We start from the raw sequence: 15,496 nt of genomic DNA, 5'->3' as shown, positions 1-15,496 counted from the left end.
GCATCTGCACAGATGACTAATGTTGAAGGTGTTAAGATTTCAGCCCAGCAGTGTACAAAATATCTGTTTTACGTGATATTGATATTCTGGTATCACACATGTACAAAGAAAAAATGTTTAGGCCCAAGTTAAGTGTTTCTGACTGTAAAGCAGCAGGCTCTATTACCGCAAGTATCATTCACATACAAGAGGACAGTCTTCACGTATCTAATATTTGCTATGAACAGAGCTATTTTGCAAATTAATGTGGGTCACTGGCACCTTCTATTATACAAGTGTTGTCTCAGGATTGGTATAGATGAGAACCCTACAGTGGAGCCAACCAGAGTCTCGCTCTCGCTCTACAAATGAGGGGACATTTTAATGTCGTCTGGTTCCTGTGCAACTCAAACTCATCCCCATTTTCTATTTTGCAGCTGATAGAATATTAAGAATAGGGCATTCCAGTTACAGTGGAACATTTCCCTCCCCAGCTCCCAGAAAGCTAACTAGCCACACAGATCAGGATTCATTAAGATCATGAGAACTGCATTAGACCACTTCACAATGAGTGCTTCAGAAAACGGGAGGGATCCTGGATGTTGACTGGTGAGTGACTCGTAATACGGTGTGGAACGAACTGTTCTACATACTGTGGAGTACAGAAAATATACAAGTAAACTGAAAATAAATAGGAAAAAAGTACTGGGCTACCACATATACAAGGATTTTTCAAGTTTCTCATGTCAACCTAACTAATGCCATTCTATGAAAACGATTCATCTCCTCTACTTTCCATGCTGGGAGAGATGTCTGAACTGGCTCTATGATACTACAGGCTTGGCATCTTTCTTAGCAAGCAGCATTAATTCTTTCCCCATATGCCTTATCACTATATCTTTTGTCTTTATGCAAGAATGGGTAGAATTGAAATTTTTGAAAAATCACCAGTTACAAATCTGATTTTTTGGGAAACCAAGGTTTTGTTTCCCAGCATACAGATTGCTAAAGAAATGGCCATGGACTATCTTAATACAGTATTACACCAAGCATAAAAGCTATGGCATGTAAGACATATAAGCTACACTTGCAGAATTCAGCTGCAGTAACAGACACCATAAAGGAGGCAGAATCAACTTTCAAAAAACTAATTTTAATCAAAACAAAAAATTGTTGATCATTAACAAGTTTATAAAACAGTGATTTAGTTACATAAATAAATTGATATCAGTGTATCAAATCTGAATTACTTTCAACTTCATGAGCATGTTTACATGGGTGATGAAGTACAACCTCTTTACCTATTATAATAAATAAAATGGAGAGCATGAAATTGTTTCTCTAAACAAAAATACCTACAAACATACCTCTAGCATGTTCTCTAATGAAGGGAACAAGAGACACTGGACAACTTTTGCACCAAAACATAAAAACTGCTTTAAAAAGCACAAGGATACAGAACCATCAGCTAAAGTAAAGACACTATACTGTAACCAAAGTTGGTATTTAATAATATAATGAACAGTTTGGTAGTTAGATCTCCAGTTTGGTTATTTTAAAGCATTAAGACAAGGCAAGATAGAAGGCTGCTTTTGTTTGAGTAATTCTAGAGAAAATAAAATATATTAAAAAATAAACTGAAAAGTAGAACAGTCATACCTACACAACTTTCTGTCCTGCACAAAGTCAAAATACCTATGCAGCATATATATATATATATAAAATATTATATATATATGTTATTTGTGCACAAAGGTTAGCTTATTATTAGCTCACTGCAAAGGCGTAATGTATCATGTCAATTATTTTGGAAAACATTTTGTGTTTTGTGTCAAAAAGGATATTTCTTTAAGTCTTTTAGGCTAGGAGGCACAAACCCCACTTCTGGCATACTGTATTCTTAATGCTAAGGCTTGCTGCTCTGGCTGTGTATTTCGTTGTCCCTCTTTACTATAGTGCCTGTTACAAGCATGTGTGTATGTGTGTATACATATACATATATATGTATACACAGGTTGTATAAATATATATATATATAAAATTTCCCCCAATAGGTATCAGTCCAACCATGCAATCCAAAAGGTGGCTCTGCATAGATGCCCAGCATATAGTTCACCACCTGAGCCAACCCCGAAGCAAGGCGCACTTTAGTCCTTCTGATAGGTTTTCTTTTTTTTTTTTTGTTTAAAACCAAGCTACTGCAGCTTCAAGTATTTTGCATTACATAGAATTTTTTTTATAAATTAGTTAATGTTATATTTTTCAATATTCAGACATATACTATAATATATATACAGTACAATAAATGCTCTCATTCTTTTTTTTAATTTTTTTTGATAAATCCCTGAGAATGTATGTTGACAGTCGCTAAGTTTCCACATGCACAAGCATTGTGTGCCATGCTTCTGGATGAACAGCACTGCAAAGCCACGTGGTCAGCCTTTTAACTATTAGTATTTCATTTGTTGGTTTGTTTAACTATGCTGAAATGTAAGGATGAGTTACAAAGGAGTAAAGCTGGATCCATTCGAGGTACTTATCACAGGATGGAGGTGTTTGGTTTGGTTTTTAAAGCCATTGCAATATATATTTTTGTTTTTGAGGCTGTGAACGTATACAGAAAGAACAGGAGAGCAATGTGGGCTTTTGCCACTTGACAACATATACTCAGTGTAAACCAAACCTTTTTTTAACCTCTCTCTCATACAAAATAGAAAAGAAAAAAAAAAAAGGAAAAAAAAAGGAAAAAAAATAAACACACAAACTTTCACAACATGACAATTTAGTTTGCAAACTCAATATAACTATACACATATAATACCGGTGTGGCTCTGTTTCTTTAAGTTAAAAAGGATACAAAGGCAGGCTCAAGTAAAAACAAACCACCCTCCCCCCCACCCCCCGCCCTCACACATTTTCGTCAACCAAACCGTTCACGAACCAACATCATCAGTTTCTTTTTGCCTTTGTAGATTTGTTTTAGGTTGTCAATAAACTGTGTAAACTGAATGTGTCCATCATGAGCCATTAAGAAAGTCTCTCGGGCCTTACTAAGGAACTCTATAAACTCACTATAGTGTCGAGGGCTGATGTGTGTGAGTCGTGAATGTGTTGTATTAATGTAGGCTCCAATCGTGGCATCCAGGAGTTGCCTTAAAGGGGCTTTGTCCAGTGACATGAGCTTCCCAGAGTTCCTCCTTCCATGAAGTCCCACCATCCCAGGTGTGGTCAAAGTACACCTACGCAAAATGTCTGACAGTACTGTTGCACATTTGACACTTTTGACCACCAGAGGTATTATAGCTGCAAGCTCATTTTTCCCAAGGGAGTGGCTGAGCGCACATGCCCACAAAACGTCATTAATGGCAGGGTGTGTGTCCTGATTGTAACTCAGGTTGAGATGGTTCATGGCCAAAGTGGCCAGCTTGTAGGCCCGCATAGGGTAACCACGATGTTCCATATAGCGTGCTATAGTAAAAAGCTGCGTATAGCTCATGCCTTTTGTAGCAGCATCTAGAACAATTTGGTAAGCGGTCTCAAAAGCTATGTGATCCTTTTCACATAAGGTCAGTGCAGAGAGGGCACAGTTTTGAGGATCCTTCATGGCACACTGTAGGGCAAGCGTCCTAGCACTGCTGGCCAGTTTCTCCTGCTGATGGCAGTCCAGATGCAGACGGACAATGGTGCTGTTGGACATCACGGTTGTCGCAACAATACTAGTGGCCTCGGTTGGAGTGAAAAGCGTAAACCAGTTCTGCATGATGCTATCCAGTGCATAAACACCTGTGAGAGATCAGAGACAGGATCATCAACAATTGACAATCAATAGGATTCAACTAGAAACAGGCTTTCATCGTGACTTGTTTTTTTTCAAACTAAGCCTAGTAGGTTATCAATACATCCAACCACCTGCTATTTATGCAAACAAACTCAATGGAGATAACATGATAGGAAATGCACATTAAAATAAGACTATTCTGCATTTGCTCTTGTAGAGTCCCTGAAACTGTTAGAGAACTTGAAAAAGTCACATGATAAAGTTTTAATTTCCTGGCAAGACATCTTGTTTTTCTTGTTATTTAAGATAATGAATTTTGGATAACAAGTCCTGGCTCATAACATGTGGGGCCAGTTACAGAACTCAAAAATCTCAACATCTGACCAAATGGCTCAAATCAACCCTCAAAATCTAATATTTTTAGAACCATTCAACCTCCTTTTTCCTTTATGTCAATAGTCCCCTGATGGCAGGGAAAAATACTTTCAGCTATCTCAAAACTGCTCATGTATTTGTATTTGGCACTAAAACTATGGGGTGGGCCTCGCAAGGGAGACATGGGAATGTGTCAAGGGAGGCGCGAGCTGTGTGGTTTCGTTTTCTGTGAAGAGCCGTGGCGGTCAGCCCCAGGTGGCTGGGGCTCCTGCAGAAAGGCCGTGCACACTCAAGAGGAGGGAAAAAGGGACAGCCGCAGCTCCGCCACCCGGGCTTGGGCTCTCTTTGACCCCCAATCCCTCACTAGGAGGCAGCAGGGCGTTGGCTGTCAGCCCCAGGGTGCCAGCAGCAGCGCAGAAGTACGGGTGGCAACGGGGTGCTAAGTCTGCTGTGAAAAGTGATATTGGCAAATATCACTTTTCACACTCCCACCCTTATTTCTGCGCTGCTGCTGCTGGCAGCGCTGCCTTCGGAGCTGGGCACCTAGTCAGGTTATAGGTTATGTTATAGGTTCTTGGACATTTCTACTAGGATATGTGAACTAATTTTATATGGCATGAATAAAGGCATTTTATCTGTACACAGGCAACTGAACAAAATAAAAGATATGCTCTAGTATCTACAGATACTTAGTCAAGCTATAAAAGCAATAAAACACTGCACCATTGCATGAAAACTTGCAGACATACACCACTTTTTGTCTGAGGGCATAGAAGGGCAAACTATACTTTCCAGGCTACCGACAGTATTAATTTCTCAGATAAGTAAAAGCAAAGGACAAAGTAATCCTGAACAGGAAAAGTGGGTTCATGAAGTTCTGAAACACAAAGGGGTCTCAGCTGTCTACTAGACAGAATCTGACTCAGATCCATGAAAAGTAGGAACACGCACAAAGATCGTAAGTGTGCTTTAATGGAGCAATACTAACGGCAATTAAAATTGCTTTATCTGTGGTGGTTATAGTGCCTTCATTACTGCAGAATCTGTGCACTTCAATTTTTTTTTTTATCCTCAACACTCCTGTAAGGTTGGGAAGTATTATCATGCTCATTCTACAAGTGGGGAACTGAGGCACACAGAGTCTGTGTGACTCATCAAACCACACGCAAGAAGTCTGTGGCAAAGCAGAGAATAGAACCTGGGTCTCCTAAGTTCCAAACTAGCACCCTAACCACCAGAGCACTTCTCTCTTCGACTCTAATTACAAGGTTAGATTCTGTCATCCATACTCATGTTGAGTGGTATCTTACTCTATGATGATATCAATGAAGCTACTTGCGGAGTACACTACTTCTTAACATGTGTACAGACAGTGACCACAAGTCCACAAACAGTGATGCACGTGGGAATTGATTCATTCTACATCTTGAAAGACAAAGTATACCAAACTATTCAGTCCTAATTTTAATTGGGCCGTGTCTGTTATCTTATGTGCTCAAAAAAAATTGTTTGTTAATGCTATAATTAAAGGCTTCTAATCAGAAAGTAAATTCTACAAACCAACCGAAAGTGATTGACATTTTTAGTGCCTATACATAGCCAAACAAAATGAAACCATCAAACCATTTAAGACAGGTTAATGAAGGTAGGACTCCTTGGACAATATCTGCAGAACATACCTACTTCTGTTGCACATGTTACCAACCACCTCACCATCTCCCGCCGCCGCCAATTCAATGTTGACAATGTCATCCGCATCACCTATTTAAAAACAAACAAGCATTTGATGGACACTTACGACAAAAGATTTCTGCTACAAAGCTGAGACAGCACACAAACAATTACGAATCTGGAGTTAGATATAGAGCTGACTGAAAAATTGCAAAAAATCCTACCAAAAATGGACATTTTTTGGTTCAAATTTCAAAGATTTGAAAAATGCTGACCAGTACTATTGGAAGGACAGATTATTTTCAGAACGATATTCTCCGTTACACAATAAAACTGCAGCTCTTTTAAGGTCAGATTTTCCCTCAAAAGTAACCAAATGCTTCATTACAAAAATAAGACTTAGGGTCCTCAAGTAGAAAAAATGGTGTTTAAAATGGATGATATATATGCCTATTTTGGGTAGGCTAGCCATGAACTTTTTTCCTTAGACCCTTAGTATTGCCTTTCACTTGACTGCAGTGATACATACTAGAAGTATTTATTGCGATCTGCTCTGCTGCTTAATTCTGCCAAGTCTCCAGTGGTTGTTTCTGTTTTCAGAATCAATAATGATTTGACTCATCTATCAGAATGAAACCTCAATTTAAAGAAGCTCAACACTAACATGATCAAAATTCCAGTAAAGGTGCCTTATCTGGTTTTTAAAGGCAGTACCTCCATATTTCAAATGCACTTGCAAATAGGCTGTTTCTTTCTCTCTCATTTTTATATTTAAATGTGATTGTTCCAGTAAGAATTGTAACTAATTTTGTGAAGGACAGTTCTAGTACAAGCAAGTGACTACGGCTGAGTAAAATGGGGAATTGAATCCAGCTCTTACGACTACACCATATAAGATAGGAACACATCCCTGGGTAGTGTCAATTTCACAAAGCATTCTATCAGTATTTGTTATACAGCATTCAACTAACTAGTATTGTAGAGGTCTCTTTTTTAGATGTGCATATAGAATTACACACATTTCTGAAGCCATAACACCCATCAGTTCCAGGGAGGTCATTACTGTATGATGTTTATTCCAGTGTAACAGGTTTCAGAGTAACAGCCGTGTTAGTCTGTATTCGCAAAAAGAAAAGGAGTACTTGTGGCACCTTAGAGACTAACCAATTTATTTGAGCATAAGCTTTCGTGAGCTACAGCTCACTTCATCGGATGCATACTGTGGAAACTGCAGAAGACATTATATACACAGAGACCATGAAACAATACCTCCTCCCACCCCACTCTCCTGCTGGTAATAGCTTATCTAAAGTGATCACTCTCCTTACAATGTGTATGATAATCAAGTTGGGCCATTTCCAGCACAAATCCAGGTTTTCTCACTCTCTGCCCCCCCCACACAAACTCACTCTCCTGCTGGTAATAGCTCATCCAAACTGACCACTCTCCTTACAATGTGTATGATAATCAAGGTGGGCCATTTCCAGCATAAATCCAAGTTTAACCAGAACGTTGGGGTGGGGGGGGGGGGGGGTTAGGAAAAAACAAGGGGAAATAGGCTACCTTGCATAATGACTTAGCCACTCCCAGTCTCTATTTAAGCCTAAAGTAATAGTATCCAATTTGCAAATGAATTCCCATTCAGCAGTTTCTCGCTGGAGTCTGGATTTGAAGTTTTTTTTGTTGTAAGATAGCGACCTTCATGTCTGTAATTGCGTGACCAGAGAGACTGAAGTGTTCTCCGACTGGTTTATGAATGTTATAATTCTTGACATCTGATTTGTGTCCATTTATTCTTTTACGTAGAGACTGTCCAGTTTGACCAATGTACATGGCAGAGGGGCATTGCTGGCACATGATGGCATATATCACATTGGTGGATGTGCAGGTGAACGAGCCTCTGATAGTGTGGCTGACCTTCAGATCAGCGGCACTGCTATGGGTACCCGCAATGCCCCACAGTATGCCAACATTTTTATGGCTGATTTAGAACAACGCTTCCTCAGCTCTCGTCCCCTAACGCCCCTACTCTACTTGCGCTATATTGATGACATCTTCATCATCTGGACCCATGGAAAAGAAGCCCTTGAGGAATTCCACCATGATTTCAACAATTTCCATCCCACCATCAACCTCAGCCTGGTCCAGTCCACATAAGAGATCCACTTCCTGGACACTACAGTGCTAATAAACAATGGTCACATAAACACCACCCTATACCGGAAACCTACTGACCGCTATTCCTACCTACATGCCTCCAGCTTTCACCCTGACCACACCACACGATCCATCGTCTACAGCCAAGCTCTGCGATACAACCGCATTTGCTCCAACCCCTCAGACAGAGACAAACACCTACAAGATCTCTATCAAGCATTCTTACAACTACAATACCCACCTGCGGAAGTGAAGAAACAGATTGATAGAGCCAGAAGAGTTCCCAGAAGTCACCTACTACAGGACAGGCCTAACAAAGAAAATAACAGAACGCCACTAGTCGTCACCTTCAGCGCCCAACTAAAACCCCTCCAACGCATTATTAAGGATCTACAACCTATCCTGAAGGATGACCCAACACTCTCACAAATCTTGGGAGACAGGCCAGTCCTTGCCTACAGACAGCCCCCCAACCTGAAGCAAATACTCACCAACAACCACATACCACACAACAGAACCACTAACCCAGGAACCTATCCTTGCAACAAAGCCCAATACCAATGCTGTCCACATATCTATTCAGGGGACACCATCACAGGGCCTAATAACATCAGCCACACTATCAGAGGCTCGTTCACCTGCACATCCACCAATGTGATATATGCCATCATGTGCCAGCAATGCTCCTCTGCCATGTACATTGGTCAAACTGGACAGTCTCTACGTAAAAGAATAAATGGACACAAATCAGATGTCAAGAATTATAACATTCATAAACCAGTCGGAGAACACTTCAATCTCTCTGGTCACGCAATCACAGACATGAAGGTAGCTATCTTACAACAAAAAAACTTCAAATCCAGACTCCAGCGAGAAATTGCTGAATGGGAATTCATTTGCAAATTGGATACTATTACTTTAGGCTTAAATAGAGACTGGGAGTGGCTAAGTCATTATGCAAGGTAGCCTATTTCCCCTTGTTTTTTCCTAACCCCCCCCCCCCCCCCCCCCGACGTTCTGGTTAAACTTGGATTTGTGCTGGAAATGGCCCACCTTGATTGTCATGCACATTGTAAGGAGAGTGGTCAGTTTGGATGAGCTATTACCAGCAGGAGAGTGAGTTTGTGTGTCTGTGTTTGGGGGGGGGGAGGGGTGAGAAAACCTGGATTTGTGCTGGAAATGGCCCACCTTGATTATCATGCACATTGTAGGGAGAGTGGTCACTTTGGATGAGCTATTACCAGCCGGAGAGTGAGTTTGTGTGTGTATGGGGGTGGGGGGGGGGGGTGAGAAAACCTGGATGTGTGCTGGAAATGGCCCACCTTGATTTTCATACACATTGTAAGGAGAGTGGTCACTTTGGATAACCTATTACCAGCAGGAGAGTGAGTTTGTGTGTGTGCTTTTTTGGGGGAAAAAAAAAGGGGGGGGGGGGAGGGGGGGAGAAAACCTGGATGTGTGGTGGAAATGGCCCACCTTGATTATCATACACATTGTAAAGAGAGTGGTCACTTTGGATGGGCTATTACCAGCAGGAGAGTGAGTTTGTGTGGGGCGGGGGTGGAGGGTGAGAAAACCTGGATTTGTGCTGGAAATAGCCCAACTTGATTATCACATTGTAAGGAGACACATTGTAAGGAGAGTGATCACTTTAGATAAGCTATTACCAGCAGGAGAGTGGGGTGGGAGGAGGTATTGTTTCATGGTCTCTGTGTATATAATGTCTTCTGCAGTTTCCACAGTATGCATCCGATGAAGTGAGCTGTAGCTCACGAAAGCTTATGCTCAAATAAATTGGTTAGTCTCTAAGGTGCCACAAGTACTCCTTTTCTTATTCCAGTGTAGTATTTCTATTGCCACAAGGATTTTTAAATAGCTTTCTTCTAGACAGAAAGCTCTGAGTATCTAGAAATGCTCCAAGGTCACCTTCCCCTCTTGCTCAGTCAAAGCTGTGTGTGATTTCTACCAGTTTTTCCTGAACCCAGTGTTTGGAATAAGGTACATGTTTATGAGAGCGTGTTTGCTCATTCCTGCTATGAAGATGCCTTGGTAAGCCAATCATCCAAATAAGGATACATATGGATACCCTGACATCTCAAGCATGCTGCCACTCTGAAAGGCACTTTCTGCATCATCTTGAGTATTCACACAGACCAAATGGAAGAACTTTGCATTGATAATGATCTCTTCCCACAACAAACCCCAGGTATTTTCAGTGTACATATCTGCTTGAGATGTGAAAATAAACATCCTGTAAATCAAGAGCCACAAACCAATCTTGGACAGAGAAGGAGAGGATGACAGAGGCTAGGATACGGATATGGAATTTGAACTTTCTGATGAAAAAGCGTTGAGCTTCCGAAAGTCTAGAATGGGTTGAAGACCACCATCGTTGTTTAGGATGAGTAGTACCTGAAATAAAATGCCATCCCTGGAAACTCTTTAGGAACTTTCTCTATTGCGCCCACCAACTCTAGTAGTGAATGAACTTCTGATCTTAGCAAGTTCTTCTGATAAGAATCCCTGAAGAGGGATGGGGAAGAAGAGCTGGGGTGGGAGGGATTTGTTTAGAATTGAATGGAGTAATCCTGCTGGGCAGTCTGCAGGATTCATCAGTCCATGGTGAAAGTACTCCAGGTATCTAAGAAACAGGACAGATTGTTTCCAAATGAAGAGGAGGCAGCTCAGTAGGTGGCTTAAATCTGGTCTGAGGTTGAGCATCCCAATCAAACCTGAGGATGAGAGGCTGGTGGAGAGGAAGATGACGCAGCAGATGTCCTTCCAGTTTATGACATGTATGCTATGCTTCTCTGCTGATGCAAAATAGGGGGCTGTTGTTGGAAGTGCTTTCTTTGAAATGAATAGGAAGCAGAGGTTGGGTATGGCTGTCTCTGCTATTGGAATGCTGGTAATACAAATCTCTTCTTAGGGGATTGAGAAATCCCTAGAGACTTTGCAGCCAACTTGGTGTATTTCAATTTATCTACAACTGTGTCTGTTCTAGAGCTAAACAAATCAAGTCTTCTACCTTGGTTCTTGTTCCAAAAATAGTCCAAATGTAATCATGAATGGTGCCTCAATGTAACCGTGGATACTACAGCTTTAGATGCAAAGTATGCTTAGCAATTGACCAACCTTTGGTAATAAGGGGTTTGGGCCACTTTTCCTTACATCTGGTACAGATTGTGCAAAGTGCACTATTTCCCCCTCTCCCCCAGATAACACTGGTATCTGGACATTACCACCTGGCAGTTATAGACTCATAGACATTAAGGTCAGAAGGGACCATTATGATAATCTAGTCTGACCTCCTGCACAATGCAGGCCACAGAATCTCACCCACCCACTCCTGCAATAAACCTTTCACCTATGTCTGAGCTACTGAAGTCCTCAAATCTTGGTTTAAAGACTTCAAGGTGCAGAGAATCCTCTAGCAAGTGACCTGTGCCCTATGCTACAGAGGAAGGCGAAAAAACCCCAGGGCCTCTTCCAATCTGCCCTGGAGGAAAATTCCTTTCCAACCCCAAATATGGCGATCAGCTGAACCCTGAGCATGTGGGCAAGATTCACCAGTCAGATACCCAGGAAAGAATTCTCTGTAGTAACTCAGATCCCACCCCATCTAACATCCCATCACAGGCCATTGAGCCTATTTACCATGAATAATTAAAGATCAATTAATTGCCAAAATCATGTTATCCCATCATACCATCTCCTCCATAAATTTATCGAGTTTAATCTTGAAGCCAGATAGGTCTTTTGCCCCCACTGCTTCCCTTGGAAGGCTATTCCAGAACTTCACTCCTCTGATGGTTAGAAACCTTCATCTAATTTCAAGTCTAAACTTCCCGATGGCCAGTTTATATCCATTTGTTCTTGTGTCCACATTGGTACTGAGCTTAAATAATTCCTCTCCCTCTCCGGTATTTATCCCTCTGATATATTTATAGAGAGCAGTCATATCGCCCTATAATCTTCTTTTGGTTAGGCTAAACAAGCCAAGCTCCTTGAGTCTCCTTTCATAAGACAGGTTTTCCATTCCTTGAATTATCCCAGTAGCCCTTCTCTGTACCTGTTCCAGTTTGAATTCATCCTTCTTAAACATGGGAGACCAGAACTGCACAAAGTATTCCAGATGAGGTCTCACCAGTGCCTTGTATAACAATACTAACACCTCCTTATCTCTACTGGAAATACCTCGCCTGATGCATCCCAGACCACATTAGCTTTTTTCACAGCCATATCACATTGGCGGCTCATAGTCATCCTGGGGTCAACCAACACTCCAAGGTCCTTCTCCTCCTCCGTTACCACTGTAATTCTTAATGTGGCAAAGGAGACAGTCTTTCTACCGAGTGTTTCCCTTCTTACCCTTTCAATCCAAAGAGGGTACAGCAGACTTGATCTTTTAGCTCTTTGATAGCGGGAGCTGCCATTCAACGAATAATAGCTGTATGGGTCTGGAAGAACTCAAAGCCCTCAGGAATCAGCAGAGGTAACTTGTCTGCTTTCTTAGACATTGCTGGTCCAGATGTTGGGTTTAAGCAGGTATTTTTTGCAAGCCTATAATAAAACCATCTAGAATTGGCAGGGTAATCTTGCTCCTAGAGGGTAAACAACTGTGTCATCAACTATGTGTTGTAGTTTTGTTTAAAGTTACCAAAGGGAAGTTTAAAGTAGTCACCATTCCCTCTATGAGTTAATGGCAATGGAGCAAATCCTCTGGTGAGGAACAGGATTAGACATCCATATCTACTTTCAGAGGTTCAACAGGCCTCTAGTTCTTCAGACAGTGTGTCCAGGACAAGTAAAGAAGACTGTTCCCTTGATATTAGCAAGAGTTACATATCCAGGCAGGATGGTTCCAGTGCAGGGCATTTCACTCCAACTCTTTGGAAGATGGCTCCCTTTTTGCCAGCTTCCTTTCGCCCTTTTAAATTCATGGCAATGCCTACTAGAAGGAGAATTCGGCCACACTGCTCATGGTGGTACCTTCCCAGTTCTGCCAGTACCCAATTTAGAATTTCCTATTATAATCCCTGGGTGTGGGAGAGTGAGCTCACACAATCTGAAAGGTTGGAACTGAGTCTCAATAATGCTCTCTAGATTTCTTGATCCATTCCATGTGAGGGGAAGGGCAAATAAAGCTATCTGGCTGGACCTGGCCTGATTTCGAATTGGAGGAAGTTTCCAAGGGTGATAGTGGTTTGGTTAAGTGAAAAGCTGAAAGGGGGTGAGATGTTTCCCCGGGACACCAGTAGAAGTCCAAGGGGGAGGATCCTGTATCTCTCAGGAGGTTTGCATAGCTAAGGAAACTTGTTCAGCCTTGAAAGATTTCTCTTTTTCTTTCCTGGAGAAGGAGGAACCTGCCTCACTGCATATGCTTTTTACTTTTACCTTCAAGTACAGAGGATAACGTATACAGTGCTGCATGAAGGGCCTCTTCTGATCGCAGGAAATATCAGGTGCCTTATCAGGCTTCAAGCACAGAACCAATGACAATGGATCTCGGGCAGGGTGGTCCTATATATAGAGTTGGTTTTCCATACCACCCTTTGCTGTGACTCGGACTTCGAGGCCACAGCACTATGGACATGCTCTTGCACCTCAGTGCGACGAACTGGAAGTCCTGGATTCTCAGAGGCAGGCCTTTAAGGACTGGCTCTTTCAGCAGAGGCTGACACCTGTAAAGCCAACTGTTTATTGCTTTGCTGGATGTGATCTTTTGCAGCATTTCCACAGACTGGCCCCTTTGGTTTGGCACCAGTCAGGGAGGCAGACGCCAGTGCCGGGACTTTGTCAAGCTTTTTAAACCACGTTGGGGACTGGAGAAGAAGCTAGTTTCCCAGCACTTGCATCATTTTGTGCTTTGGAGTTCAAGGGTTTAGTCACTAATGCTTACTGTAACAGCATAGCTTACAGGAAATTCTGATGCTCCTTTCAGGCCCTGAGGATGGAGATGTTGCATATACAGCAACAAGACGAACAACTTTCCCACTCCTCTAGAGGGCCAGAAAAAGCACATCTGTGTCCAAAAGCAGAAAGCTGACAGGTAAGAGGTGCATCATCTGAACCTGGGTTTTTTTTTTTTTTTTTTTTTCTCCTTTCAGTTCTGACATATTGGAACCAAAAACCTGTGCCAGGCCACAAAGTCCTTAATAAAAATATCCAAGAGAAGAACAAAAGAAATGAATTAAAAGGAAGAACTCAATGCTAACTAAACAAAGGCTGTGAGAACTGTCTGTCCCAATGAATTTGTGTCCAAGGATCCCAGGCTCTCCACTACTGTGGCTCAAAGGAACTAAGGTTCTCGGAGCATTCCCCCTCTCCTCCTTTTATAGCCCTGCATTCCAACAATTGCTCCAATGGACACTGCTACTAGAAGGTTCCATCAGCCCAAACTGCACCATCTGTGCATCCCCAAGGCCAGGAATGCAAAGAGGCCACCGAAAGAAAATATTTTTTCCCTACCAGTAATGAAATGTATGCACATAGCTTCCAAACAGGACTTCTTAAAGAAGCAGTCCCTTGCAAACTGAAGATTCAATTGCCTCAAAGAAAATTTTTTTTTGACTGCAGCAAAATGCAAAGAAGAACCATTACTTAGACTACAAGAGTGTACTACTGCCTCTCTGTGCTTTATGCCACTTTTTCATCTTCTTAATGTTGGTCTGGTCTAGGTGCCACAGCAGCCCCAACATATATGTTGAGCAGCCACAAGGGCTGGCTGCTCTAATTTAGACAGACATGCAGGTCTGCCCACTGGTTTCTCTGCAGCCCAGAATAACCAGAGCACTTAGCTCTCTGGCCATTCCTCCTCTCACCCTGAATACACTCCTATACTGTGGCTGCTTACATTAGTCTTGTACCACCACCTGTATGGTGTAAAAGGGCTGAAGCTGGTGCCACATGCTGGCCCTATGTTTATCAAAGTACTATACAAATCAGTGAAGAGAAGGGGCCATGTTTGGACTTTGCCTTGCATAAGTGGGTACAATTCTCAATGGCTTCCATGGGAGCTGCACCCACCATTGTGGAACTGAATTTGGTCCAAGGACTTACAGTTTCTTACTGCAGCAATAGCTAATTTGGGGAATACCTGAAGGCCTAACTCCAAAGAAACTTTCAAAAGAGTGATGTCTGGCAAAGTGTCCATGAGTGTTGCTATTTTAAATGCATCCTGGGCAAGCTTGAAGATGTGTGATGAGGAGTGAATATTTTTCTGGATGGATTCTAACACTGTTTCCAGCCTCCGAACATCACCTGCAATGTAAAAACAAAACCACAAAACAAAGAAACAATTAGTTTACCAAAAAACATTCACTAATGGTATAGATGTTACCACTACATGTGCCAGAACTACAGCAATATAAGCAAGTTTCAGCTATACAAGTTCTCTTAGAAAGAACTAACTAAATGCACACGTGAACAGAAAACATGAAATCAAATATCCCTTCAGTGCCTGCTGATGTTAGCTCAATAAATGCTACAAAGTTCTCTTAATTTAAGAATTTTAGAACTGATTTGTCCACTACT

General features: G+C 41.8%; 1 protein-coding gene across 3 annotated transcripts in view; it reads right to left on the bottom strand.

Moving 5' to 3' along the window:
• Nucleotides 1–1,111: 1,111 nt before the first annotated feature.
• ZSWIM6 (zinc finger SWIM-type containing 6) overlaps nucleotides 1,112–15,496 on the bottom strand; it is a 168,205-nt gene continuing 153,820 nt past the window's right edge. For all 3 annotated transcript variants that reach the window (XM_037902873.2, XM_037902869.2, XM_037902870.1), the window contains exons 12-14: nucleotides 15,060–15,223; nucleotides 5,812–5,893; nucleotides 1,112–3,762 (exon numbers count right to left, since the gene is read on the bottom strand). In XM_037902873.2, the coding sequence (XP_037758801.1) occupies nucleotides 2,900–3,762; nucleotides 5,812–5,893; nucleotides 15,060–15,223 (1,109 nt within the window). In that variant the 3' untranslated portion in view covers nucleotides 1,112–2,899. The remainder of the gene's footprint in view (nucleotides 3,763–5,811; nucleotides 5,894–15,059; nucleotides 15,224–15,496) is intronic.

The sequence above is a fragment of the Chelonia mydas genome, chromosome 5 (genome assembly GCF_015237465.2).
Source record: "Chelonia mydas isolate rCheMyd1 chromosome 5, rCheMyd1.pri.v2, whole genome shotgun sequence".
NCBI lineage: Eukaryota > Metazoa > Chordata > Testudines > Cheloniidae > Chelonia > Chelonia mydas.
This window is presented reverse-complemented; position numbering and strand designations above follow the sequence as displayed.